Source organism: Diadema antillarum, unplaced genomic scaffold (assembly GCF_040938485.1).
Source record: "Diadema antillarum isolate AM-2024a unplaced genomic scaffold, OU_Dant_1.0 seq00000782_RagTag, whole genome shotgun sequence".
NCBI lineage: Eukaryota > Metazoa > Echinodermata > Echinoidea > Diadematoida > Diadematidae > Diadema > Diadema antillarum.
In genome coordinates, this window is record NW_027271670.1 from 1,088,555 (window position 1) to 1,115,887 (window position 27,333).

The 27,333-nt window shown below is 39.4% G+C and overlaps 1 protein-coding gene and 1 non-coding gene across 2 annotated transcripts in view; one reads left to right on the top strand and one right to left on the bottom strand.

The window, feature by feature from the left end:
* Positions 1-207: 207 nt before the first annotated feature.
* The window catches only part of LOC139739097 (macrophage mannose receptor 1-like), a 40,550-nt gene continuing 13,424 nt past the window's right edge, over positions 208-27,333 (top strand). The window contains exons 1-27 of the mRNA XM_071649716.1: positions 208-250; positions 3,057-3,205; positions 4,504-4,622; positions 5,673-5,803; positions 6,436-6,656; positions 7,224-7,315; positions 7,631-7,734; positions 8,234-8,360; positions 9,343-9,425; positions 10,118-10,237; positions 10,867-10,938; positions 11,373-11,405; positions 12,276-12,440; positions 13,444-13,532; positions 14,601-14,748; positions 15,097-15,135; positions 15,563-15,733; positions 18,497-18,622; positions 20,359-20,469; positions 21,235-21,477; positions 22,479-22,694; positions 23,442-23,611; positions 24,161-24,271; positions 24,966-25,081; positions 25,837-26,000; positions 26,606-26,826; positions 27,174-27,307. Of these exons, the coding sequence (XP_071505817.1) occupies positions 208-250; positions 3,057-3,205; positions 4,504-4,622; positions 5,673-5,803; positions 6,436-6,656; positions 7,224-7,315; positions 7,631-7,734; positions 8,234-8,360; positions 9,343-9,425; positions 10,118-10,237; positions 10,867-10,938; positions 11,373-11,405; positions 12,276-12,440; positions 13,444-13,532; positions 14,601-14,748; positions 15,097-15,135; positions 15,563-15,733; positions 18,497-18,622; positions 20,359-20,469; positions 21,235-21,477; positions 22,479-22,694; positions 23,442-23,611; positions 24,161-24,271; positions 24,966-25,081; positions 25,837-26,000; positions 26,606-26,826; positions 27,174-27,307 (3,518 nt within the window). The remainder of the gene's footprint in view (positions 251-3,056; positions 3,206-4,503; positions 4,623-5,672; positions 5,804-6,435; positions 6,657-7,223; positions 7,316-7,630; positions 7,735-8,233; positions 8,361-9,342; positions 9,426-10,117; positions 10,238-10,866; positions 10,939-11,372; positions 11,406-12,275; positions 12,441-13,443; positions 13,533-14,600; positions 14,749-15,096; positions 15,136-15,562; positions 15,734-18,496; positions 18,623-20,358; positions 20,470-21,234; positions 21,478-22,478; positions 22,695-23,441; positions 23,612-24,160; positions 24,272-24,965; positions 25,082-25,836; positions 26,001-26,605; positions 26,827-27,173; positions 27,308-27,333) is intronic.
* Positions 19,090-19,162, bottom strand: Trnat-ggu (transfer RNA threonine (anticodon GGU)). Its single transcript has one exon. It is a non-coding gene; the product is annotated as a tRNA-Thr (tRNA).

The following is a 27,333-nucleotide window of genomic DNA, read 5'->3' on the forward strand; positions in this document are numbered from 1 at the left end:
TATAGAGGAGGTTGGTTTTTGCATCTTTCCTCCAGCCGTATACTTCCTTACATCCAACTTTCTGCAGATTCTGGTGTCGAGAAAAATCTCACCAGATTGGCAGAAATCTGAAATATAGGGACGCATCCACTTCGTGGTAGATCTTGGAAGAGTTTGTGCAAATTTGCCGGCAAGTGGCGAGGAAATTGAGGCTGACTGTATATCAAGATGATACTGAGATTATTTTTACTTTTTAGCTTGGCAGGACTCGGTGAGTATACTTGGTAGACATTTCCCAGTTGTTGTTCCGATAAAAAACAAAAACAAAACAGAATGATAATGAACGTAACTATAGGATTAGAGAGAGAGAGAGAGAGAGAGAGAGAGAGACAGACAGACAGACAGACAGACAGAGTTAGATGGACGGATTGAACAACCAAAAAACTGTAGAAGAGTTGATTTATATGATATACTTCTAGGTACAGTGTATCATTTACTTTAGATGGCTTCAGATCAGCACGAATATAAATTTTTATTCTTTGTAATATTGTAGTAAAAATCCATGGCCAATCCAGATTAACATGTATTGTCATCAGAAACACAACGATTAAATCTTCATTTTGATGGGGCCAAATATGGGAAGTTATAAATTTTATAAGTTTAGCATGTGACTGAAAGTAGTAAACCTTTTGTACAAATACAATAAGACAACACGATATGAGTATAATACATGGCATTGTGTGCCCCTATATAGGCACCCCAAAAATCCTCCCGATCCATCCGGCTGTGCAGAGGATCGGAACGGTGAATGATATCAGGTTACTCATTAAGGTACAATAATTATGAAATGTGATAGTTCTCTGTGACTTATAATGGATACGTTTACATGAATGGAATGAAGCTGCAAAGGACTATGCATTGATATATTGAAAATAATGTTGAAAATCCGCCGGATTTTACGGATAATATGAATGGTATAATCCTTGTAACGGTACATTTTTCGAGATAATTCACGGGTAAACAGTAATGATATTTGTTTCACTGCACATGACGTAGCCATAGCGGACAATCACTGATAATACCAGTATATAACATGAGTAATTTGAAGAAAACTATCGAGAATGACATACATTTTGGGACAAAACGTTAGAACATTGTGTAAACAATAGATTTTGATATGAAACGAGAATTCAAGCCATGCTTTTTTGTTCTAACAATTTTTGTCTAACAACTTATTCATTATAGGGGTCAAACAAAGACAGTTAGTGCCGAAACGCACCTATTCTATGATACCCTTGAGAATTGGATTAGGATTCAAACGTAAAGCGCTTAATCAAATTAACTCTGTACAGAGTTCGAGTGATGACACTAAATTAGATGATGGGTGCACAGTAATATAGTGTTATGAGGAAAAGGCAGATTAACCTAGTGCTTGAAAACTCTGGTCCTGTCAATTGATACGCTTTTGTGAAGTTAATCGTAAGCTATAACAATGCTTTCCTATATATTATAGAAATCAGATTGATAAATAATCAATATCTTGCTTTATTAGAAGTCGCACCCATACATCATTTCGTATATAGCATGTTGTATATATTGCTAAATGCATGTTGTATATATTGCTAAATGCACAAGAATTAACCAAAGCTTTAAAAGCTGAGACTGTACATTTTTGTATACAAGTTACAATAGACTAAATTGTTTGTATTTGTATATTTGCTTCATGACATTCCACCTTCTCGTACAAATCGTTTATTCTACTTTGCAATGATTTTGTATTATTTGCATATGGAAACAAATGCATGAATAATGTTTATTGTATATCTTTGTGTGCTAAAGTATTTTTAAACTATATACGTGTATGTTTACAATAATGTAAATTGTATAGATATCAATATGGAATGTAAACTATAGGCGATTTAATGGACATCATTAACTTTTTGCAAAGCCTATACCTTTATAGCACGAATAGGCCTACATACTGATGCATAGAACCAGTGAAAAAAAAGAAAAACAAGAGATGCAATGACTTTCCCAAGAATGCTTGATATGACATTTGATTTTTAGCTCACAAATCATGATATCTGACAGGTGCTGAAAAGTTAAAAGCAACAGAAATTAATTACAAACACAAATGCGCGTTACGTTCTAATTATAATCCAATTTTAAAGGTAGAATAAATGCTTTTCTGGATTAAAAGTGTTTTCATTTAAACCCTTTCGGGAATCGTTAGTATAGAAGAAGAAGAAAAAAAGGAAAGCCGGTATTGCATTCCCATTTCGTATCAAAACGTAGTTGACATCTCCAACTGAACGCAGTGACCGTCAAATCATTCTGGTGATAACTCGACGTTATTGTGTATAATTGTTCCATTGCAATTCACCAGTAACCACAGGATAGTACACAATATCAGCATTGAATCAAATTATGCGAAAATACACATCGCAACGCCATCAAAACATATTCCTTCTTTCCATATAGATTGTCTGCAAAACATTTCCATGTCGTTTTCAAGTTACTCCAAGAATGTGGTTATTGTCTCTATTATCTCACTTTTTCCAACCATCACTGACTTTTTACGATTTGTTAAAGGCTTGTTCTTTCAGACGATAACATGTCAATCATAATACCGCTGATCTACTAGCTCCATTATTATACCATTTCAATTAACATGTAACACACATCCTCTTCACTCAAAGGTAATGCCAAACTTTAGGACATAACAATGAGGCAAAACAGATCGATTCGGTTTTTCAATCGCACAAAATGTTTACACAGTTATCACACACGGGAGATTAACACGGCTTAAACGTTACTAAGGTAAAGAGTCATCCAATCAAAGAAGGGCTCTAAATCACAGTGAACCCATGGAAAGAGATAACTTATCTCTCAATACCAGCATAACTGGTTAGGTTTGACCATTTAATTTAGTTCCAGTTGTTTCGAATGTTCCTGAACACTTCTTACGCTACCGATTAGGTTAAAGTTGTGATTGTCGTTGTTTTTCTTTATTCAACATAATTTGAACATCTTCTACCTACCTACCTACCCCTTTTTTTAACTTTATAATCCGGTAGTCTTGTCCCAGTCGTGTGGCACAGGATGGCTGCAATACCAAGACACATGCTTCTTGCTCGTGTCAATGAAACGACCTTATCAACTGGCACGAGACTACTGCCAAAATAACCAGGCGGAGTTGGCAGTACTCACCTCGAGGGATATGAACGTGAGTTTCCACATATAATAAAGAAATTCCAGCCTAATTAGAAATTAATCTAAGAATGAAAAGATGTAATTGCTTAAGCACAACAATGAAAATTTGATCAAAATCGGATGAAGATTAGGGAAGTCAAGACGTTATAGAAGTTTCGCTAATTTTCGCAAAACAGTTCTTGAACAGTAAATAATAATATAGGAATATGTAAACGAGTGAGCTGATAATGTCATCCTCTCACAATATGCGTATTATTGATCTTGTACAAGAAAGTGACGAAAATTCCTTTTTTTTTTTCTGCCAGAAAAGAGTAAAACAATGTTTATACAGGCTGTATACTTTCAATTAATAATGATCAGTCCATGGTTTTGAGATGGTGTTCAGTATTACGCAAATATGATTGTACACGCATTGCAGGAACAGGCAATTTTCACAAGGCGGTTAACTCACAGAGCGATCTGCAATGTTTGTGCCTGATCCACGGTAGGTCTACATTTTTATTTTGTAGTACCAGTGCAGCAACCAAAGAGATGTCAGCATTTAAGTTGTTGAACCGTAGTAACTACGATATTTAGACGATACAACTATTGTAAGCTGCTTTGTGAAACAGCAGAATCAAAGAACCAAAGAACCAAAGAATTGCCTTTAAAGAAGAAAATCACCCAAAATGAATAAACTTTAAAAACAAGAGAGAAAGAGAGAGAGAAAGAGAGAGAGAGAAATATTCCCCATAGAACAATACAAAAATGACAAAAATCGGATGATAAATTGGGAAGATATAACATTTTGAAATTTCATTTTTTTTTTCCGGAAAACACTTCTTAAACAATCGTTATGAATATTCAAATCAGCACGTTGACGATGTCATGCTCTCACAATTTCTTAATTCATTTCGTATACAGAAATGACAAAATTCTGATATTTCAGCTGTATATATATAAAACTTGCCTTAAGAAAAGAACATATGGGAATATGCTTTTACTTGTATTAGCTAAAAATAATTTTTTTCCGAATTTTTTAAATAACATACACGAAAAATTGTGAGGGTATGACATCATCAACCCGGTGATTTGAATATTCATAAGGACTGGTCGAGAAAATTTCAAAATATCATATCTTTCTTATCATTTATTCAATTTTTGTCATTTGTGCATCGTTCTGTAGGAAATATTTTTCTCTTTCCTTTGAAGTTTTTTTTTTTTTTTTTTTTTTGGGGGGGGGGGGGGGTGGACTTCCTTTATAAGAGTTCTTCAGCTTTCTTCCTGGTATGGAAAGTGTCGTAAGTCCCTCTCTCTCCGCTCTCTCTGTAGACTTGGTTGGCGCAGCAGACGTCCATTTACCCGGAAGTGTTTTGGATTGGTCTCCATGACATCCAGTCAGACGGTTCCTTCACGTGGGTCGATGGTACTCCGCTGGACCCTGGAATGGCGTAAGTCCATCCATTCATCGTCTGCTGGATGATGGGTTGTTTCTCTTGCTCGAGAAAAAGCACTAAAAATTGATAGAAAAAGACAGAAAAAAGAAAGAAAAAAACTTTGAAGCTCCGTAATCAATTGGATGGCTGCGACGTTAGTAAAGAACTTTCCATAATTTTATATAGCATTTGATTTACACATCAGGAAAAGCTGTGAAGTTGTAGAAGTCAATTCTTGAGATTTGAATATTCTTCAGTTTGTCTCCCTCTTACAAATGAAACTTGTGAGATCGCAACTGCTGATCTGTAATATAACAAACATGTCGGAAAAAAGGAACCAGTCGGGCTCGAACCTGTCATCTACTGCTTTCCGGGCAGCGACACTACCACCAGGCTGTCCCTGGTTGCCGGCAGTGACACAATGAACTTGGAACAAATACCCAAGCTCCGAAATTCAGACGTTGTTATGTTAAGTAGTCCAAGGCGGACGAGGCATTTATAAATGCAAGAGAATACGTACGGGGGTGTAGGCTGAAGTTTGAATTTTCTTCAGTTTGTCTTCCTCTAACAAATGAAATTTGTAAGATCGCAACTGCTGATTTGTAATTTAACAATTTCTTTTTTCCGACATGGTCTGTAATTTAACAATTTAACAATTTCCTTTTTTCCGACATGTTTGTTAAATTAGAGATCAGCAGTTGCGATCTTACAAATGTAATTTGTAAGAGGGAGACAAACTGAAGAAAGTTCAAACTTCAACCTTCACCCCTCTTCTCTTGCAAGTCAATTCTTTTCTACGAAAATAAAAACATGCATGTGTACTCCGTATTTCAGTTTTCAACCTGCTTGCTGGGAACAACGACTCTTATTATTTTCTTACACTATTTGCAGCAGGCGACCCACTTTGAATTACTTGACATTATTTCGTCTTCAAGCGGTTGTTAGATATGAAAAGCGTACTACCGCACGAGTGATTTTTCGTACAATTTGACTTTTTGGGGAAAAAAAGTCATGTTGGTATCGCTGATGTGACCCTACGAACTGTATCATACTCCTCTCTATCAGAAACTGGGCCCCAACCGAACCTAACAACATCGATGGAATCGGCGAAGACTGCGTAGAAATGTACGCAAGCGGGAAATGGAATGACGAACAGTGTCTGGCCATTAACTGGTTCATCTGCTCCAGGTCACTCAGTGAGTTTTCGAAATCCACCATGGACATGCCGCACTATATAATGTTGAATGAAATTGATTGATGGATTGATAGGGAATTGTGGCTTGTGATAACAAGTATCTAAAAACAAATCAGCATACACAAACTCAGTAACGCTAAGTTAACATATGGAGTCGACTTAAATTCAAAAACCATAGACTCGGGAAGTGTGATCGCTTTCCTCGTCATCAAAAAAAAAAAAAAAAAAAACTTACCTAAAGCTCATTTATGCAATTTTTTTTTCATCACCAAGAGTCCGGAGTTGAATCACGAATACAATATCAGCTACAAGGCATAAAACGCGTGACATTTGGTATTGAGTGTGTATATTGTTAAGTCTCACAAATTTTCTTGTACACTTAAATCTGTTGACATGGACAAAACAGTTCTTTGCCTTAATTAGTTTTGAAGAAAAACAAACTCAGCACACTTTTTGTCACCCCTATGAGTTGACAATAAATAGAAAATTCGTCATTGCGCAATTCTAGGTGATGATCATTATGACGAAACAAAGTTTGTATCACCGAGTCCCATAGAGATGAGATGATATTCAATACAAAGTTTAAGGCGTAAAGTAATAAAAGGTATTCAACGATATTGCCACTTATTCTAGACGTTGTTCCAAAGTGCGACTCGGCTAACGGCTGGGAGTCGTTCAACGGGAAATGCTATCTTTGGATCTCCGATACGAAGAGCATCGGTGAGGCCAAGACTTACTGCAACCTCCTCGACGGTTACGTCATCTCCATCAACGACGCCGCCGAACAGTCGTTCGCCAACTCGATCCAGGCCTCCAAGGCCAACATCCCCTACTGGACCGGTCTCAGTGACCAGGTCAGTGTTTTGGTTCTTCCCCAAAGATATCTTGTCTGATTTTGTCATTCATTTCCCCCTTTCCATTAGTCTGGTCGAACGAGCATCATGACTATGGCAGTGATAATAGCGACATAACAACCTTTCTATCAGCAATATGTCAATGATGAATTAAACTATAATTATTTCCACTCCCCGTACCGGGTAGGGTGGTACCTTGTATTCCAGACCGACTTCCATATCATCCTCCTGTCATATCTTGTTGCTTTTGTTTGGCAAGAATTGTTAGATTTGCTTATTTGTGAATATTCGATTGTTTATGTACCTGTTGTGTATGTTTCTGTGTGTGTAGAAAAAGGGTTCACAAATTAGTCGTTAAGAAAAACATGTTGTTCCTAAGTTAGTTACTATGGTATTATATTTGAATGCGCTCCATGAAACTCCCGTGATAATCAATGAATGCTCTAAAATATTCCTTCAGTGGTGGCCTAAACAAACACACAATACTGATATTAAATGATGAAGTAGATTTATGCCTCTGTTCCGTTCTTCCATCGTTTTTATCTGACTTTGATGGCTCTAAAATAGGGACAAAGTCAAGGCGTGTACATGTGGCAGGACGGAACGGACACCAGCTCGTACAGTAACTGGGACGTCTCTCTCGGGGAACCCTCCAATATGTAAGTCTTGTAGCCCGGCTCATGGTGGCAAATGATGAATTGATTTTCAAAGATATTCCATAATTTCCTTAAAGATTTGATTGAATTCCCTTTTACGTCGTCCAGACATACTGCAGATATCTTTCTTCTCATCGTTATACATTTGATTGAAATATAACATCTCCAGTGAGTTCGTGATACATGCATGCATATTCATACGATATTATGATGATGATATGCGTGTAAAATATATCATACAAAATATGTTTATATACAGAATATATTTTGTGTACACACATGCCATACTCTCTCTCTCTCTTTCACTCTCTTTTAAAGATATTATCCGAACGACTGTGTACAAATTTCATCATATGAGACTGGCTTCTGGACTGTTAATGACTGCAGCGTAAAGAATAGATTCATTTGTGAAAGACCGGAAGGTGAGTATATTTTTTCCGATAGACACATGCTAAATAGATGAGAGAGAAAAGCAGGCGAATAGGCATTTCATAGCTTTTGATATACAGACCTACTATCGCACATCTAGGTCAAACTGTTTGCCCTTCAAATGATACCTAATATTAGGTTTATATTTTCCTCGCGGGTGGGCAAAACTTAATTGCTTTTTTTGCTGTATAATGGTTGCTAAAAAACACACAATCAACTCATGGAATATTTTGAGTAATTGTCCGTGTATATGGGCCTTTCACGATATGTTTTCAACTCATTTATAGGAAATGTGTGAAAGATCAGCAAAATAAAGTAAATACATGATGAACAGGAGAATGTCTATAGGTAATTTCAATTTTTGAATGAATCCGGGTATAATGTATATAGCTTTGTAACACCCCCCCCCCCCCCCCAATTCAAAAAAGATAACAGATAGATCAACCTCTTAGTAGATGGGTTTTCAAAATCTGTTGAAATTGTCTCAAATAGGGACATGTGCGCCAGGCTGGATTCTACACGGTGGACAGTGCTACCAGTACAACTCCATGCTGAGGACCTGGTTTGACGCCAAGTATTACTGCGAAGCGCAGGGTGGCTATCTGGGATCTATTCTTGAGTGAGTTGCAGAAATGCACAATGCTAATGATGTTTTACCATTATTGTGTTCATAACGATAATCCACATTCAAATTCATTTTTTGTTCATAAGGCTAGAGAAAATCAAAGGAATGATAATGCAATTTGAAATGATAATGTGTTAAGCTTCTCACTATTTTGATCAGATGGATCACTTGTGATATGCAATAGATAACTTTTTTTAAAGAAGTAGTTACCATTTGCTGCAGTTGAAAAGTTGAAAAGTTGAGGAAATATGTGAACTGGCTGATAAAAGAATGAGCTTGTCAAGGCTGCCTTTTAATGTATAGGCCTACATTTCTTTAAGGTCCGGACGTAGCTAGGTATGATAGAGTCTTCTGATACATCATGTATCTGGTGCCTTATAACCCCCGTAAAGACTTCTTTAATACCGCCGTGTATAAAGGGAATTGGACTAATGAAACAAAGACAGATTGTATTCGGAACAATTAATGTTCTTATTCAAAAGAATAAAATTATTGCGTCGAGAGTTGTTTCTATTGTAACTGATTAACAAATTACCCAACTCGACGTAAAGAAGTACAGAAATAATTAGCGTTTATGTATAGTAAAGTCACAATGAAAATCATGGGCATGCATATAGGCCTTATACTAGGCCAGGATTCGAACCTACGACATCCTGATCACCGAGCAGGCGTCTTATCCACTAGACCACAGAGCTTCCGCCCAACAGCCAGTGCTTCCGCCCAACAGCCAGTGCTTGTAGGGCTATATGTCTGATTAGATGCAATTAATGTTCTTTTACATATCATACAATTCTACACATGCATCTGCAAGTCTGCCTTAACCAGCTGTGCAGCAAAAAAAAACAAAACAAAACAAAAAACAAAACAAAAATACGCACACACACAGACACAGGCAAATACACACACACAAGAATACACACAATGTATGAAGCATATACCTTCATGTTTCCTTCTTCTATTTCTTTTTCAATAACAGTGATACAGAAAACAGCTTTATTGCCGGCAACCTTGGAACCATCAATGCCGAAAATGTCGATTCCATGTGGTTTGGTTATTCAGGTTGGTCATACTCGATATTTTTAAATAAATAAATGATTTCTCAGTAATGCTCTTGTTACGAAAGAACGAAAAAACAAAGAGTAAAACAAGAAAAAATGCTCACATGCAAAGTATATCCTCCATTACTGCATTTCCATATTACTTTCCTTTTTACGAGAACATATCATTTGATTAAAAGCGCGTCTGTGCGCTTAAAATTCACCATTTATGATGGAGCACTATTCTACACGTTTGTTACTTACAGATGGTATAATAGGTCCGACAGACTTCTCTGATGATTTGATGAGCTAGATTTGATTTATCCCTTTTATTCATCTGTTTATTCAAATTGTTAGCTTGGGACGGGGGATGTGTAAATCGTGACCAAATACAAAGGTATCATTCACAAAAAGTGACGGCATGTTGAGACGCTGGTCTCAATAGGATTAAGTAGTAACATTAGTCAACAGCAACTTCAGTGTTTATTCGAATCAGCAATGTAGTAATGATGGTAATCATCAAATGGTTGCTTAAGCAAAAAATGAAAAAGGTCTCCTTGCTCCCCAACGGTCTGGGATTGTCCAGAGCAATTGAAATATCAATGAACACCTTGGGGTATTTGTACTTTCTCAATCTGATTGATATACTAATTTGATCCGAAAGCCACTAAAAGAATGTAATGACTGATCTATGATAAAATGTTCCAACGCTAGATGTTGTTGCCGATGGGACGTGGACCTGGTCGCACGAGACAGACTCTACGTATACCAACTGGGCCCCTGGCCTACCAACCAACACATACGCCCAGACAGACTGTGCCTACATGGCAACAAGTAAGTTTGTTTTTATAGACTGCATCTACGTAGTGGAATTCATCTCCTTCATCTTTCATCCCCTGCACATATCGATCGTCCGCCTTCCCTTCTCTTTTCACTTTAGCGCTTTTTGGCAATCTCTAAGCTTCGCTTTTCAGTGGGTCCCCTATCTCCATTCTCTGATTAATCCAACACTTTAATGCTTATTTGTATGATCCCCTTCTAAAGTATAATGTACCCCCTTTTTATTGATTACTTATCTTGAAATCCTTTACTTTCACGTACACTGTCCATTATGTTGTTTATCATACTGCGATGGAGAAAAATAAATAGAACTGAGCTGAACTGAACTGATACAGTCCTGTGTGTTCAGTACAGATAACCTCCTTTTTCTTTTCTAAATAAAGGCAAGATATAATGACAACACAACTAAGACTCTGTCTGTCTGGTAACTTTCTTCTGAAAAAAAAAAGACTTTTCCTGGGCAACGCTTATTACTTAATCTTTAGCAGTGTAACTTTTCTATGATCGAGGCTCTATTCTTTCGAAACCACTTTCTGGTGGTCATTATTTTTTAGAGAAATGTATTCAAATTCTCAAATATAACAGAATGCCTTCGATTTACACATTTCTTTTTCAACATCCAGGTGACACCACTGGGAAATGGTACCAGAAGAACTGTCAACTTTTGTCTGGATTCATGTGCAAGATACGAGCTGGTAAGAAATCTGGTCGAATCCAATTACAATAATGATTTTAATATTTGTTGTTGTTTTTATTTCCATATTCAGATGAAACATATACAACCTGCAAGACAAATAAATCTATAATTACAATAGGAAGAAGCGGGGGATCGCCCGTTCAGCCTTATTTGCAAAATACGACTGTTCTTCCACAGGGTCCCGTATTGCCATATTGCATTTTGAATAGGACATGAATACCAGTTGTCGGTGGTAACGTTTAAAGGTCTCCAAGGGGATATATTACAGCCCTTACAGACTCGACAAAACGTTAAACTAAACTTATCATGCACTGTACACGATCACTTTCGATTTTTAGATGTCAAGTAATAGTCTCACTATTCTTAATAGCGATTAATCATCAAGCACTTTTATTCCATTTCTCTGTGTATTTGTCCTGTTTGCACCTTCAGGTAGTGTGGTCACCCCGGTGCAACCCGAGGAACGTGAGTATCAAAAGTTCTAAAGCACAATCATAGAACTGTTTGATGAAATCATTTAAGCAGGTTTTATCTTTTTAATCCTTTCAATTATTTTTTTTTGTCTGCACCCACAAAGCTCCTCCCCTATACAAGAAACAACTCCCTACGTGGTATTATCAACAGTGAATTCAGCTGACATGAACATCACAATGCCTACAATATTATGTATGTACCTTTAAGGCTTACATTAACAAAACTGAAAAAAAAACCTAGATAGGCGTCATGGTATGAAAGAACTTATACACCTCATATATCATAAGGGTATCATATTCACATGCTATGTGGCAAATATTCCAGGACTGAGGATATAGCAAGGAAAGGTATGGAATTATGTTTCATGGAACTTTATTTTGCTCTTGTTAAGCTGGTACGCCTGGTTATGGCAAGGTAAATACCGTTGGATAGCGTTAAGTTTATTTCAGCAGATTTACTGTCGATGACATCACGAAAAGCAAGAAGGTTTTTTTTTTTTTTTTTTAAGGGTTAAGCCTTTACTGGTTCAGATAAAACAACAACGAAGGAATAAAGGATTCTTGAAACATTGTATACATATTTCAATCACATGATCCCTGACTTTGTGATGTGAAGACTTAATGAAGTCAGCAGAAATCATCATGGATGCAGGAACAGAATTGGTCGCTAGGGGCAACAATTTCCGGTTGTATGTGTTAATTAAATATGATTTCTGGATACCTATTAAATGGGTCATTTTACTTTGACATTTTCCTGATGTTCCTTCACATTACTTTGAATACCTTGCCATTCCGGACGGACGATGTTTCGCTTGTTGCCATTCTCCACAACCTCATCTGTCTCTGTTCTTTCCCGGAGCAGAGGTTGGCTCTTGTAACGTGGGCTGGTCTCTATACGGCGATCACTGCTACTACTTCCCCACGGAGGTCGTGACCCATTCCGAGGCCCTCACGATGTGCCAGAGCTACTACTCCGATTCCAGTCTCGTCAGCATCCACTCCAACGGCGAGCAGTCATTCCTTACTGGTACGTGAATGCTGGTTGATGACCTAGACACTAGACAGTTTTTGCCCTTGTACTATTTTTCCCCGTATACGACGGATGGAACTTATCTTTTTTCTTCGTCTTTTAAATACCGTGCATATGTGGACAGCTCTGCGGTAACCGAAGAGATGCATATTTATAGTGTTGCAGCATCTTCGTTTGTTGTCAATTAATATTTTTCCAGCAAATTGTTATCAGCTTTGATTTCAATCGAACTGTTTACTGACATGTCCAAATTGCATACCTATAATCTTTGTGGCAAAGGTCGTTTTAGACAACCAGAGAACTTACCTACCTGAGGCTTGAAGGATTAAGCCATATCAAAATATACAGAGTGGATTTCAGATACTGAATACATTGACTGATAATCAACAAATGGATGAAGTAGCTTGCAACTAAAGGTATACGCGGAGGAAATATATCAACGATTGAGGATTATTCTTATCAAATCTGTCTGTTAACGAATGTCAAGTCATTTCTTTAACTGGGACATAAAGCGTGAATACGTGCAGATTGGAAGAGAAAATGGAGATACCAAAGTGTGATGTCATAGCCATTTGTCACCATGGAAACTGATTCTAAACAACCTCATTCAACCAGTGCCAATCCATTGCCCAACTCCTCGTTCAAGAATATCTTATTTCGAACCATCTAGAAATACTACAAGAATGCGTATTCATAAATATTAGTTACGTTTAGATACTTACCTTCGATGATATGCTTATTTTGAGATAAGCCCTATGGGGCGCCAAGTGTCGCACTGTCGATTTCGTTACCATACCAGCCATTTCGTCACGAAATGGACCGTTCGACACTTGGCGCCCCATAGAGCTTATCATTGAAGCTATCTTATCCCAGACGTTTAGGATCACCGTTTGAACGCAATTATTATTGGGAGGTAATGTTCATTTATCCATCATGCATTTAATATGCACAATGCATTTTTTAATGTAATGATCAACAATTCTTCGACTTTAACTTGCAGAGAGAGTTGCGTACATTGGAGAGAGCATGTGGATTGGTCTTCACGACAAGTTTGGAGAATTCAACTGGGAGTGGGAAGACGGAACACCTGTAAGACTTTCTTGAATTTGTATCGGTTCCAAATTACGATAATTATCATAACAATGATAATAACAACGATGAAAATCGTATTAGCATTATAACGTTGCACTGCCGATAATGCGATACCCACTCAAACGTTGATGTCTTTATCATCATCATAATTCTTTATCAATTTCTGTCAATATCGGAACAAAATTTTTGAAGATTGCTACCCAAACAACGTGAACGGAAATTAAACGACTGAAAGAAGACACGTTATCGTAACGTATATTTTTTCAATTTTATTTTGTATGAGATGAAATTCTCATCCTTGATCCGTCACACAGCTCTTCAAAAGCTAGCCCCTATGAAATGATATACATCTTTTCTGTTTCCGTACAGACACCGTTGTTAAAAGTTCCATGAAAATGAATGGCCCATTTACGACACAACCCGAAATCATGCGAGGCGTTTGGGCGGCGGGTTTCCAGCAAATTTCTGCTCGGTCATCGGTCGCCCACTGATTGTAAAGAAATCGCTTGGTCAAAGTTGAATTTTAGCATGGGGTTAAAATTCCATTTTTCATTCACCTCCTAGAACACGCCCTACTTAACCGACCAATATCCTTTGTGCAGTCATCGTGGAGCGGTGGGTGAATGTCACGAGTTTGACCCCCATGAATCATGCCATGAGTTGGACACTAAGCAAATAAGGTCCATGAGTCCGACACTAGGCAAACATGGCCCACAAGACCAACACATTCAGCCCCGTGATGTAATGTCGAACTCGTGGGTCGCTTTTGGCCAGTGTCGGACTCGTTGACCTTTTTGCTTCGTGTTGAACTCGTGAACCTTGTTTTCCTAGTGTCGAACTCATGACTTTTGTTTGCCTAGTGTCGGACAAGTGGGGCTCTTTTGCCCAGTGTCGAATTCATGGACTTTATGACTCGAGGGCTGTGTGACTCATAGACCTTTTCTTCAATGTTGAACTTGTGGCCCGTATGACTCGTGGGCAGTGCTGCCTGTGGGTGTCGGTCTCGTGGGATGACCGCGGAGCGACTATGTCCTCAAAATGTCGTGCTCGTTTTCTTTACCCCAGTACGACTACTTTAATTGGGCTCCTGGCGAACCTAACAACGCTGGAGGAGAGGACTGTGTTCACATCGAGTCCTATTTCTACAAGGTCGGGACATGGAATGACCACAAGTGTGACCGTCTCTTCAGGTTTATCTGCAAGATGCCCAAGAGTAAGCAATGTGACCTACCGCTATTCAGGTGTCTTGATCTTGTGAGAAACTATAGATTTACTTGCTTTGAATTCCAGTCTTAAAGTTCAATGACTTTACGTGCAAAGAGTTGACTTTGATCAACAAAGAAATAGGGGAAAATGATGGCAGTCTTGCTAGAATCGGACATGAAGAATCAGAAAGTTGTAAGAATATAAAGATTTCATCTGTTTTCATAAAGCAGGACGTGATTTCTGTCACAAATAGATATGCAAATTAGATAAGGAGACCATGTAAACATCTACCGCATCTTCTGCATAAGAACTTATACATAAGAACATGTACTGTCTGTGTTTCTCGTTTCCCCAGGTCCTGGGTCTGCATACTCTACTCCAGTTCCTACAACATGTGAGTTTCTACCATCCATACCTGTGACAATAAATGAATTATAAGTAGGCCTTCTTATCTTCTCCGTTTGAGATAATTGTGTAGGCATATCACTTCAAATGATTTTACAATTATTTCCTAATTTTGTCGTGTGGCAGTGACTCTGACTTTGAACTTTGCCAAAGCAATTCAAACCGTAAGGTTAGAACAATGAGATATATTCCTAAGATGGTTGTTTGAGAAAAGCACATAGCATTCATTTCAAATTTCCGTGGAAGAAATTTTCGCAGCACCCCAAACAAACTACGTTCACTCTAAACAGCAGCTACAATGTCTTTTTGTCTCATTGAGTGTCACATGCCTGTATCATGAACACCAGTCGATCAGTATTTACGTAGACCAATTTATATAACGCCATGTGAAGACAGTACACCTTTATTTCCCCTAGTCCCACCCAGCGACCGATGTGGGTCCGGCTGGATCTACGACGCGTCATCGGGCAGCTGTTACAAGTACGACAGGGAGTACCGTAGCTGGCAGGAGGCCGACCTGCAGTGTCGTTCGGAAGGAGGACGTCTCACGAGTCTCTCCAACTACCTCGAGAACGAATTCGTCCAACGTACGCGAATTGACGTAGCCGTAGCCATTTTCTATTTTATTTCATTCACATTAAACACTCTTGTAATGCTCATAGATGGAAGATGTCCATAAGCCAGTTCGTAGTTCCACTTTGCGCGTAAACAGAAAAAGCTAGGTCAGTGTACCAACAGGCATAATGTTTTTTTTTTTTTTTTAATTCACTGAGCAGGGGCGTCACCAGCTTTTTTTCAAGGGGGGTGCGTTTTGACCCTAATGTAACGAGATTTGTTTTTTTTGGACAGACATTTGGAATACATATAGGAAGCTTTCAATCCCTAGACTTTTACTGTTTTTGAGGGAAACCAAGCGGGGAAAGGGCACCGGCGTAGCTAGGATTTCATCTTGGGGGGGGGGGGGGGGGGAGGGGTGTATAGTATGCGAGGGAGCGAGCAAGGGGAGGGGGGGGGGGGCGTGTGAGTGCCTGTTGTCCCCCCCCCCCCCCTCTCCCACGGTGAGAACTGTTTGCATTTTGATGTTGTAAATAGTGCAATTTGATGCAGGCTTTTTGCGTGTTTTTATCGACTTGAAACAGTCCCACTTGTTTAAGGGCGCAGTACATTTTGATGGAATTAGTTGTTGAACAATGTACCTATAAACTATTTCATTTCAATAAACTTCTTGTATTCGACAATGAAATGTCATGAACGCGACCGAGCCCGAGCAAGCGGAGAGAGCGAGGGGGAATTTATGCATGTTTTGCTTGTTTTATCGACTTGAAACAGTCCCACTTGTTTAAAGTAAAGCATATTTTGATGTAGACTATTATCGAACAATTTGCCTATAAAATGGTATCATCCAAATAAACTTCCTGTTTTAATATTTACACTGAATATCATGAACGCGGCCAAGCAAGAGCGAGAGGAGTGAGCGAGGGGGAGGGTGTGGGAGGGAGTGTCCCCCTCCCACGGTGAGCACTTTGTGCATTTTGATGTTGTAAATGGTGCAATTTGATGCAGGTACTTTGCGTGTTTTATCGACTTGAAACAGTCCCACTTGTTTAAGGTATCAGTACAAATTGTTTTTGAACAATTTGCCTATAAATGGTATAATTCAATGAACTTCTCGTAATAATTCTTACACTGATGTCATGAACGCGACCGAGCCCGAACTCCTATAGCAATTACTGGCAGCAATATCAGGAGAGCATAACGATTACATGCGAGCGAGCGGAGCGAGCGAGCTTGAAAATGTTACATTTTACAGTCCAAAAGCTGCCGTTCTTATAGCCATATTTTTTCGCTTTGGAAATCAAGGGAGGGGGGGGGGGGGGCGCACCGGGCGGAACTGCTGGCAATTACTGGCAGCAACATCAGGTGAATTGCATAACGATTCAATGCGAGCGAGCGAAGAGAGCGAGCTTGAAAATCTTGACATTTTACAGTAGAAAAACTGACATTTGTAGCTACATTTTTTTGGCTTTGGAAATTAAGGGGGGGCACTCCGGGTGCAACTGCAGACAATTACTGGCAGTAACATCAGGGGAATTGCATAAAGATTAAAAGCGAGCGAGCTTGAAAATTTTGACATTTTACAGTTCAAAAACTGCCGTTTGAAGCTATATCTTTTTTGCTTTCGAAATTAAGGGGGGCGCACCGGGCGCAACTGCTGGCAATTACTGGCAGCAATATCAGGAGAATTTAAATGCGAGCGAGCGGAGCGAGCGAGCTTGAAAATGTTGACATTCAGTCTAAAAACTGCTGTTTGTAGCTATATTTTTTTGCAGTAAGGGGGGGGGGGGGGGCGCACCGGCTGGAACTGCCGGCAATTACTGGCAGCAACTTCAGGAGAATGGCATTACGACTAAATGCCAGCGAGCGGAGCGAGCGAGCTTGAAAATTTTGACATTTTACAGTCCAAAAACTGCCGTTTGTAGCTATACTTTTTCGCTTTGGAAATTAAGAGGGGGCGGGGACGCCCGTGCGCCCCTCCCCCTGGATCCACCACAGGTAGTCAAGGGTGTCGGTTTTATGTTCATGACTGGGGGAGGTATGACCAGCGAGGTGGCGTCGAAGTGACCAAGCATGGGAAGGATGTCCAAAATCTATTTTAAATAGTAAACACTTTATAGAATACACTAACTTGTACTAGTAGATATGTATAAAATCAGTGCTGCCAGAACCAGGGGTGCGAATTGTTTTTGCCCACGATTTTTTTTTTTTTTTTTTTGGGTCCCCGATGCAAAAAAAAACAACAACACCAAAACAATAGATAAAAGATAATAATCATTAATTTAGGGTCCGGCGTTGAGGTCGCTCGCACACTGATTTTTTTTTTTTTTTTTTTTTTTTTTTTAAGGGCCTGAAGGGGGGTGCGTTCGCACCCAACGCACCCCCCCTGGTGACGCCCATGCTGAGATAGGGCCTACGCATCTATGATGCAATGATTATTCATGTTACCCTTATAAATGGTGCTTGCCAGCACATCCACCTGACAGCAAGCCTGGTATTTGGGCAATATAAACAGAAAAAAAAGTTTGACAAAGTAAAGCATGCAAAATCTACCTTATCAAAAGTAATAGGATAGTCTAGAGAATTCTAAACTATTGTGCCTGCTCTGTCACAGGTCCAAGCCATTTATGATTGTCAGCTAGCCATTTATTCGTCTAGGTCAAGAGGGATGTTTTGCGCAACATAATTATCCAAGAATCTCTCTAAAATCCAGGGTTTTCCACTACATCTATAATGCATGTGAGATCGATGTTATCTTATCTATTTCACATGTATTGTTTCTTTCTTTACGACAGGTTACGCATACTACTTCTTCGACAAGGGTGTAAACTCCTTCTGGGTCGGTCTGCATGCTTCAAACCTCGAGTATGGCTTCCAGTGGTCAGATGGAGCTCCGTTGGCTTACCTCAACTGGCAAGATGGTATGTATGCGTCTGTAAAGTGGGTATCTTATTTGGCTTGGAGACTTCGTTGCGATCTAGTGGCAACTCGAGTCTCGCTGGTCGCAAAAACGTCTCCTGTAGATCAGTTTGGTCCAAAGAGAGTCGCGAGAGAATCGAACATGTTCTTTTTGGAGGGAGACTTTTCCCAATCTCCACCTGGTCCCTACGACGTCTACTTAGTTGTGGCCAAGTCGCAGAGATTAAATCATGTTCTCGACGTCTCCGAGACGTCTCCGAGAGCTTCAGGAAACCCATGGTGACCCATCGGCGACGATATGGAGACGTCGTGGAGACGTCTCGGAGAAGTCGTGGCTCCGTTCCAGCGACTTTCTGGTGAATGAATTGTCATCTTTGCAACTGATTGACAAATTGCCCTGCATCGACGTAATTAAGCACTGAATTGATCAGTGTTTAGTAGTAGCCATGATAAAAAATCATGGGCGTACATACTCGGGCGGGAATCGAACCCACGACCTCCTGATCACCGGACAGGCGTCATCTCCACTAGACCACCGAGCTTTCGCCCTACAGTAAGTGTTGGTTCTAATCCTTAAGAAGTTCATGAATTTGAAGAATTGTCATCTTGTTTGGCGACGTCGCGGACATGGCCCTGGAGTCGCCTTCTTGGTGAGAGCGCAGTGATTTTAGGGGGATCTTTTGAGTGGCTTGAGTCGCGGCGACGTCTCCTCCAGTGAAATAGGCCCTATGAAACCCAGCAATCATGACCATGACCATTGAATAGCGTAACTACTAGTATGGTGTGACTGAAGGGACTGGTAGGTTGCCATGTCGACTAGGTAAAATGAGAAGCATTGACGTCATGCACAAGGTTTTGCCATATCATCATAGAGCCGCGCAAATGGGATGGTCTTGACCTTGACTTCGGCATCATAGGACAATGTGGGAGGGAGTGGGTACGACTGTATTTAGCATGACGTCATCCCATCTCAGTTCTACATGGACGACGCAATAGTGTTGTCGCAGAGTCCACACGGCATCCTGCCAACAAGAAAACAACAAACAAAGAGAAGGGCTGAGAGGACGCTCTCTGAAGATGATTGTGACATTTAAAGGTCATCAGTTTGCTGTTGTGTTTTGCAACTCGACATTCTGCCAAGACTCGCAAGAAAAACTCGGAGTGTACATGCGCTTATAAATGCTTTATTATACCTTATAATTGTTTTGCAATGTGTTGAGGGAATATACCCTTCAAGCACTGTTTTTTTAGCATTCCTCCCCATATCCAGTCTTTTGGTATTTTTAGAATGTTCTTGCAGTTTAATTCTTTTCACTTTTCTTGTTAACGGCATATGTTAAATTTCACTTATTATGTTTTGTACTGCCAATATAATGCTCTTATATCTTCTGATAAAGAAAAAGAAAAGTATGTTTGTCACTGTTTGTTGGAGATGGAATATGAATGAATAAATGAATGAATGAATGAAAGAATGCCCCAGAGGAGACGAGATAATTTCTCGCCTTCTCGACCTTTCCTTGTCTGAGAAGACGAAAAGGCGCAAAGGCGAAAACCGAGATTATAATAAGAACTAGAGTACTGTATTCATATGCTCATTTGTATATCTTTCTTTATTTCATTAACGACATACCTGGAGAGACATAATACAGAAATAAAACCAAACAAGCCAAAAAATGTGCATAAATTTGAATACATTAATGACTACTGGCCAATCACCGGTTGACATTCACGTATATAGGAGAACCCAACAATGCTGGAGGCGAGGACTGTGTGGAGATGTACGCCGACTCCGGACGATGGAACGACCTGGCCTGTTCCAACGCTCGAAACTCCATCTGCAAGAGAAACGGTAATGAAGCGTCAACTTAGCTCCCATTTTATGAGTCACTTTACGATTGACTGTTAACCCATCATGAATCATTGTATCTGACAGAACACTATCATGGCATTATGGAGAACTGACGTTGTGGATATAATGCATGCTTTAATGCTATAAGTACACAATGTGCGTGTATCTACATGTCATTATGTTTATAAATTCATATTTGCTTCTGTCATTCGTAGTATCGTGAAATGGCGACAGTAAGTTTATCAATAAGTTTAATTTGTGAATACTAGTATAGAAATAGGAATACATTATGTACTTATGCTTTATGCACACATCTTAAACTAATTAAGCAATGATAAACTTTGCCTCATCGAACAAGTTTGACAAGTGACATTACACTTTCAAGTCGCGAATGCTGGTGCGAATGGTCCACTTTTTGGTGTTGTGGAACTCAGACATTTTTGTTGTTAGGTTTTTGTTTTTGTTTTTTGTTTTTTGTTGCAGTGTCATAAATGATCTCTAAACCTTATTGACGGTGTTTGCTAAGTTTGTTAAATTTGTAAAGAGGATTGTATTATAAAAGTGCTAACAGGATATTGTAGATTTGTGCATATTGCACAGGGAAATCTGGGTAAAACGCTGGAACGTAATTTACCTGCTCGCAGTCAATTACTAGTACATGTATATCAAGAGAGGAGACATACCTTCCTCTCATTTGCTTTGATGTTTACGCCGTTGATCTTGTGTTTAATGGACAAATTTTGTTCTCTTAAAACACATGTACAGTTTACGCCAGCAAGAACTTTGTGGCGTATCCAAATGCCCGCCTGGACACAACGGTGGACGCTCCTCTGACCAACGTCTGGCCCGAGGAATGTGCGTTCTTTTGCATGATGTCTGTCGTCACTTGCCGCTCGTTCAACTACTACCGTAGCGGGCGCCAGTGCGTAATTCTCACAACCGATAAGGACTCTGGTAGCACAGGGCTAGTTCCAGAGTTTGAAGATCCCTGGGACTACTATCAAAGAGGTTAGGAGAGTAGAACGCAGAGACTTATCATATTAAGGAACACATATTGTTACTATGGTGACTGGTTCCACGTAACATCATCCATTTCTCACGTCATTAAATTTTGTGCTTCGCATTGGAATCAAACACCTTTAATAAGTGACGACTTTGAGACGTTGCCAAGTGTGACGTAATGTCGTACACCACTCTTTAGTGTGATGACGTAATGCTCGAAAGTATGACGTATAGATGTATCACTGATGGCAACAATTACGTCACGTGTGTGATCTGTGCAGAATGACTATATTCCGTACGGCGAAGATGCATCATGTTGCCCCTTTTCTCTTGAAGATATATTTATATACTTTATCACGTTGGGAGTGTTGCTATTTTGAACTTGCCATAATATTCATGCTCGATAAAAGGTGGTTAAAAAGGAGTAATTCCTCACAAAAGTAATTGACGTCATGCGCAGGCGAGCGACATATCATTATCATAATCATCAGTATCATTTTTACAGTTTTCTTTTCGTTGTCAATGACTTGTAAGGGCAATCATGTTCTTGAAAATATTGCGAGTTATACTCATCAGCAAGTTTTTAAAATACCACTGTTGTATGTTGTGGCATTCTTGCAAAACTCTTTTATGATACACAGCACAAGAAAAATGTGATATCTTTACTCATTTATGTCATCATGACATGTTGTGAACGTATAGGTCTTGCCTTAGACGCATCAACATCAATGCAGACAAATACTCAGAGGACACACTTGGGACATTTTTATGAAATGACCCCAAAAATCACAGACGTCAATCGGGCGACAAAACATAAAATATCCAACATTTGCATCAGTTTACACCCAGAAATAATTGACATTTTTTCTCGTCTTTCCCCTTCATGCGATCGCAACACTTTCAATGAATTCTATTCCAATTCATCATCAACAATATTCTTCTCCTGGTATAACTTAGTATTCAATCGATTTTCCCTTTTTCCGATGTGTAACTATCTCTGTGATAAGACTTCAATGCCCCCACCAACGCACCCCCGACACCCTTGGACCCGTCGTACGGATGCAGCTCCACGGAGTACGCCTACCGCGGCTACTGCTACTCGCTTGTCACCGACATGTACTCTTTCACCGATATGCAAAACGTTTGCCAACTACGCACGTCACAGCTAGCCTCCGTCGCAGACGTCAGCGAGAATAATTTCATCTTAAGCTTGACGCAGATGGGTAAGCTAGCGGATTTTGATTATGTCTATATGCATTTTTTTTTTATATGTCGATTAAATCTTTACAATACTTAACGTTCTGGAACATACTTTTTTCAAAACGTTATAGTATACTCCATGATAAGCTTGTGGATTTTGATTCTGTCTATATGCATTTTACAAGTCTATTAATACTTTACAATAGGCCTACTTAACGTTTTGGAACATACTTTTTTCATAACATTATGTAATACTCTTTGTTAGAATCTCGGGAAGTTTTTTGAAGAGCCAATACTTCAAATCGATGATATTGATCGCACTCTCTGCAAAGCGTTCAGACAATAAAGCATAGTTTTAATTTCACACAGAATCACGCCTTTGTTAATTCCCGCGCTGATGAATATCTGCATAGCGCAGACCACACAGCAATTTCAGCTAATTAATCGTCTTTGGTACACGCTTTACCTTTGGGTTATTGACGGCGAAGAAGAAGAAGAAGATGATGATGGTGGTGGTGATGCAGAAGAAGAAGAAGAAGAAGAAGAAGAAGAAGATGTAAAATGATGAGGAGGGGTAGTGAAATAAAAAGGACTTGAAGAGACCGAACTGTAGAAGAGGAGTTAAAGGCTGTTCAATATGCACCCCGCTCGATATTTCAACTCCCAGATTCATCTCTCACAGAACTCGGCGAAACCAGAGTTTCGTTGTGATGTTTTCTATACGAACATTGATTACCTGTATGATGAAACTGAGAGATATATCTCGGTAGGTAATGAACCAGACAAGGAAATCACTGGAGTGTGGCTCGGACTGACTGACAAGGACCGAGAGGCTACCTTCGCCTGGACGGATGGCAGCCCGGTCACTTACACCGTCTGGGCTCTCGGGGAACCCAACAACAATCTCTATGACGACGACTGCGTCTACTTCGATGTTCAGGTGGGTCGGCGCTCTGAAAATGAAAAGATATTTTGGATTATTTCACTCGGAAAATAGGTAAAGAACAGATTACAGATTCAACAGCAAGCCATCTGACGTCATATTCAAGCCTCAGATGATGTGCAGATCTGTCACTTAAAACCCCCCCCCCCAAAAACAAACATCGATAAGCGTATTGGTTATACGACAGTGTCGAACGACCCCCTCTTTCAAAAAAAAAAAAGACCTAGTTTTGTACAGCCTCATCCCACTTTTAACATTGAAATGGACTTACCCGTTCTTTACGGAAATATCAAATTCCCTTAGACTTTGTAAAGGACAAAAGAGGTCCTGGAAGACAGCGAGTTAATGTAATGTGGGCGGAAAATGACGATAGAAATTGGGACATGTGTGCACAAACGATAAATAAGATAAATTTACAAGTATCCATTGTACCTTGAAACGTTAATGATTCATTGTGCCACATTTCATCAATATTTTAAAAAAGAATATTTTTCTTTTGAGTTTTGTTGCATGGTTGTAATGCATCTCCTACTCTTTTCAACGCAGTTCAACGGCTGGAGAGTCGTTCCTTGCACCGGTATGCCGATGTATGGTGTCTGTAAAAAGCCCCAATCGGACCTGAACGTTGTGGTGCCCTCAAATGACGGATGTCCAACAGTAAGAGCCTCTCTGAATATGTTGTATGTCAAGCTCACATGGCATCATCCCGTTGTTTCTCAGTCAATACCACACCATTCATTCATGTGAAATAACTTACCGAGACTTAGATAAGACCTTATTTTTCGTTTAATCTGGAATGTTGACGATTTTGAGTGTAGTTTCTCACGCATAATTATGGTAAAAACGTACATCCTATCCATAATACCACAGTAAGAGTGCGAGGTATACTTACGAAGAGCGATGAATGCACCTATATAGAAAATCGTTTTCGTTATTAACACTACAGGAGGTTGTCTTTACTTGGCAATGGGAAGTCAAGTTGCGAGTATGAACTTAGAGTGTGTTTTAGAAATGAGTGAACAAGGTCTCGTTTAGGGAAATCTGAGGTAATTCAATACATTCTCATGTTATATTCATGTGGAAAGTTTAATATTTTCTATCCAAATCAGGCCAACAGTTAACACATTCATGAAAAACCAAAGCGAAAAACCCCACTGCTGTATTCTGGTGCCAAATTGTAAACTAAGATAAATAAACATGGTAATCTTGAGTGATCATATCTTGAAATATGATTTAGTTATCATAGAGTCATATTTGAATGAATGTTGAGACGAGTTTTAGCTAGGTCTATTCTATTAGTGCTTTTGGAATGACATTGTTTCAACTCCTCTTCATTTCACTATTGTGGCAGGGATGGATGAAATACATGTCGACATGTTATCAGATGTTTGGAGACAAGCTCTCGTGGGCCGATGCGCGGGACAGCTGCATCGTCAAGGGTGGCAAATTGGCAACAATGAACAACAAGTAATACACTAGCCACAAGCCATCAATTTCACTTGTTACTCGATAGTCATGATATTGCTTGTAATAGATTCAACTCTTGCCATCAATTTCAGTTGCATCGTCAAGGGTGGCAAATTGGCAACAATGAACAAGTAATACGCTAAGCCATCAGTTTCACTTGTCACTCGATAGTCATGATATTGCTTGTAATAGATTCAATTGTTTGTAATTCTTTAAATTCCCCAAAGAACCCATATAATTCGTATTTTAAAAGTAACAATGTATAATAAAACTAAAGTACGCAGACATTGTCCAAACGATGTCTTTCTCTCATGATGTGATAAGGAAAAGAATGATCCAGCAATATGATCATCAGAATTGAAACAATATGAAACAGAAATCTTTCAAGAACTGTTAAAAATGCCTAGCCCTGTCTCAGGTAAGAATGATAAAAACGCTAAAACATAATTTCGCTAATTGTAGAACTCTCAAACTGCGAGAAAACCAATCGGGTTTCTTAGGAAGCAGTTCTCATACATGTTATTGTTCCTGGTAATAGAATTCTTTTGATGTAGTTTTGACGATATTATATGCTCGTCTCCTCCCCCATTTTTAGGCCTACATAAAGAGTTCATTAACTCATTGCCACAGGATCCCTTAGAAATTATCCACTGGACTTGCACCGCATATCAGAGGTGATACAATGATGTATCCTTGTAAGTGCTTGTGAGTTACACTATGTTTTTATCATCATCGTTACCTTTGCTCCACGTCAGGTTCGATCAGGCTTTCATCGCTGCCCAGCTGGGAGCAACCTCGAGCGACTACACAGGCGATGACGATTACTGGATCGGACTGAGCGACACCGACATCCCGGGGACCTACAAGTGGGTCGACGGATCGTACCCGACCATTTCCGCCTGGGGCCCAGGCCAACCTGGTACGATGCCCTGGTCTTGGTTGTAACAAACTTGAGTTATTCTGGAAGTTATTCTCACTGATTTCACTACCAGATTGTGGCAGAACAGCATATGTTTGTCATGTGGTCGCTTTGAAGTAGACCTATTGTGGTTAGGAACGGAACCAAAACTCAGCCGTAAATGCACAGCTGAAAATCACATTTTTCGGTGGAAAGATCATTTGGTTGAGCGGATTAACTAGTTTGTTATCGGATGGGATATAGGATTTACTAATTTAGCTATAGGATTAACTAATTTGTTATAGCCGAGCAAAACAATTTGTCCTATACATATGTATATGAAAGAAAAAATACAATTATGTTCTCTTCATTTTGTCACTCATTATCACATGTATTTTGTTAATTTACGTTTTCAGCAATTATTAATAATATGTTCTGCTAATACATTGTATATAATTTTCTCTGTTTATATGATGGAAATGAAGATAGATTTGAACTTTGAACTTTGATAAGGAGAGATTTTAAAATCAAAACGAAAAGCAATTAACGTCATCCTGCAAATGTGCCACGAAAATGGGTGTTTATTGATTTACGCGTTTTCACGTTTCTGCTTGCTCCTGTTGCAGACGACAGTCTCGGGAAGTGTGTTGCGATGATCGGTGGCTACGTACCGTTCCTTGCCGGGCTTTGGGTCGACGAGCCATGCACTAACACGATGAATTACATCTGCGAGCAGCCTGCGGCGGGAACGACCGACACGCCCTACACGCAGGGGCCCGTGACTAGCCCATCAGACGACGGATGTGACGACCCCGGAGCTATCGGCTATGGATATAATTGCTTCATCGTATGTATCTTTTTTTTTTAAAGATAGAATTCCCTTCTTACGTCTATCTTTTTGTTCACTTGCAAAATGTATTTAGATTACGTTATAATTACTAAGTAACTGGTGGACAAAATCTGTATCTTGAAATTATCGCCAAGTAGACCCTACGTATAAAATGCTAAATATTCTAACTGTCCATACCTTCTGAAAGCTAACAATCCAGTGACAAAGGAAGGACAAATATTTGTAATGAGATTGAATTTGTATCTTTTGGGAAAGTTTGATCCTCTTTATCTTTTAATGAACATAAAACATTTTTTCGATGATGTGTGATTGAATTGGTCACGTGATTCTCGTTGTCATAAAAGGTGTATGAGAAGCCACAAGAGGAGCAGCTGTCGTTTAGCGACGCACGCGCACAGTGTCAGTCCATCGGGGGAGACCTGGCCAGCTTCCATAGCATTGCCGAGGAGCAGTACGTCGTGGGCAGATACTCGCCGGCGTAAGTTCAATTTTTTTCACGTACTT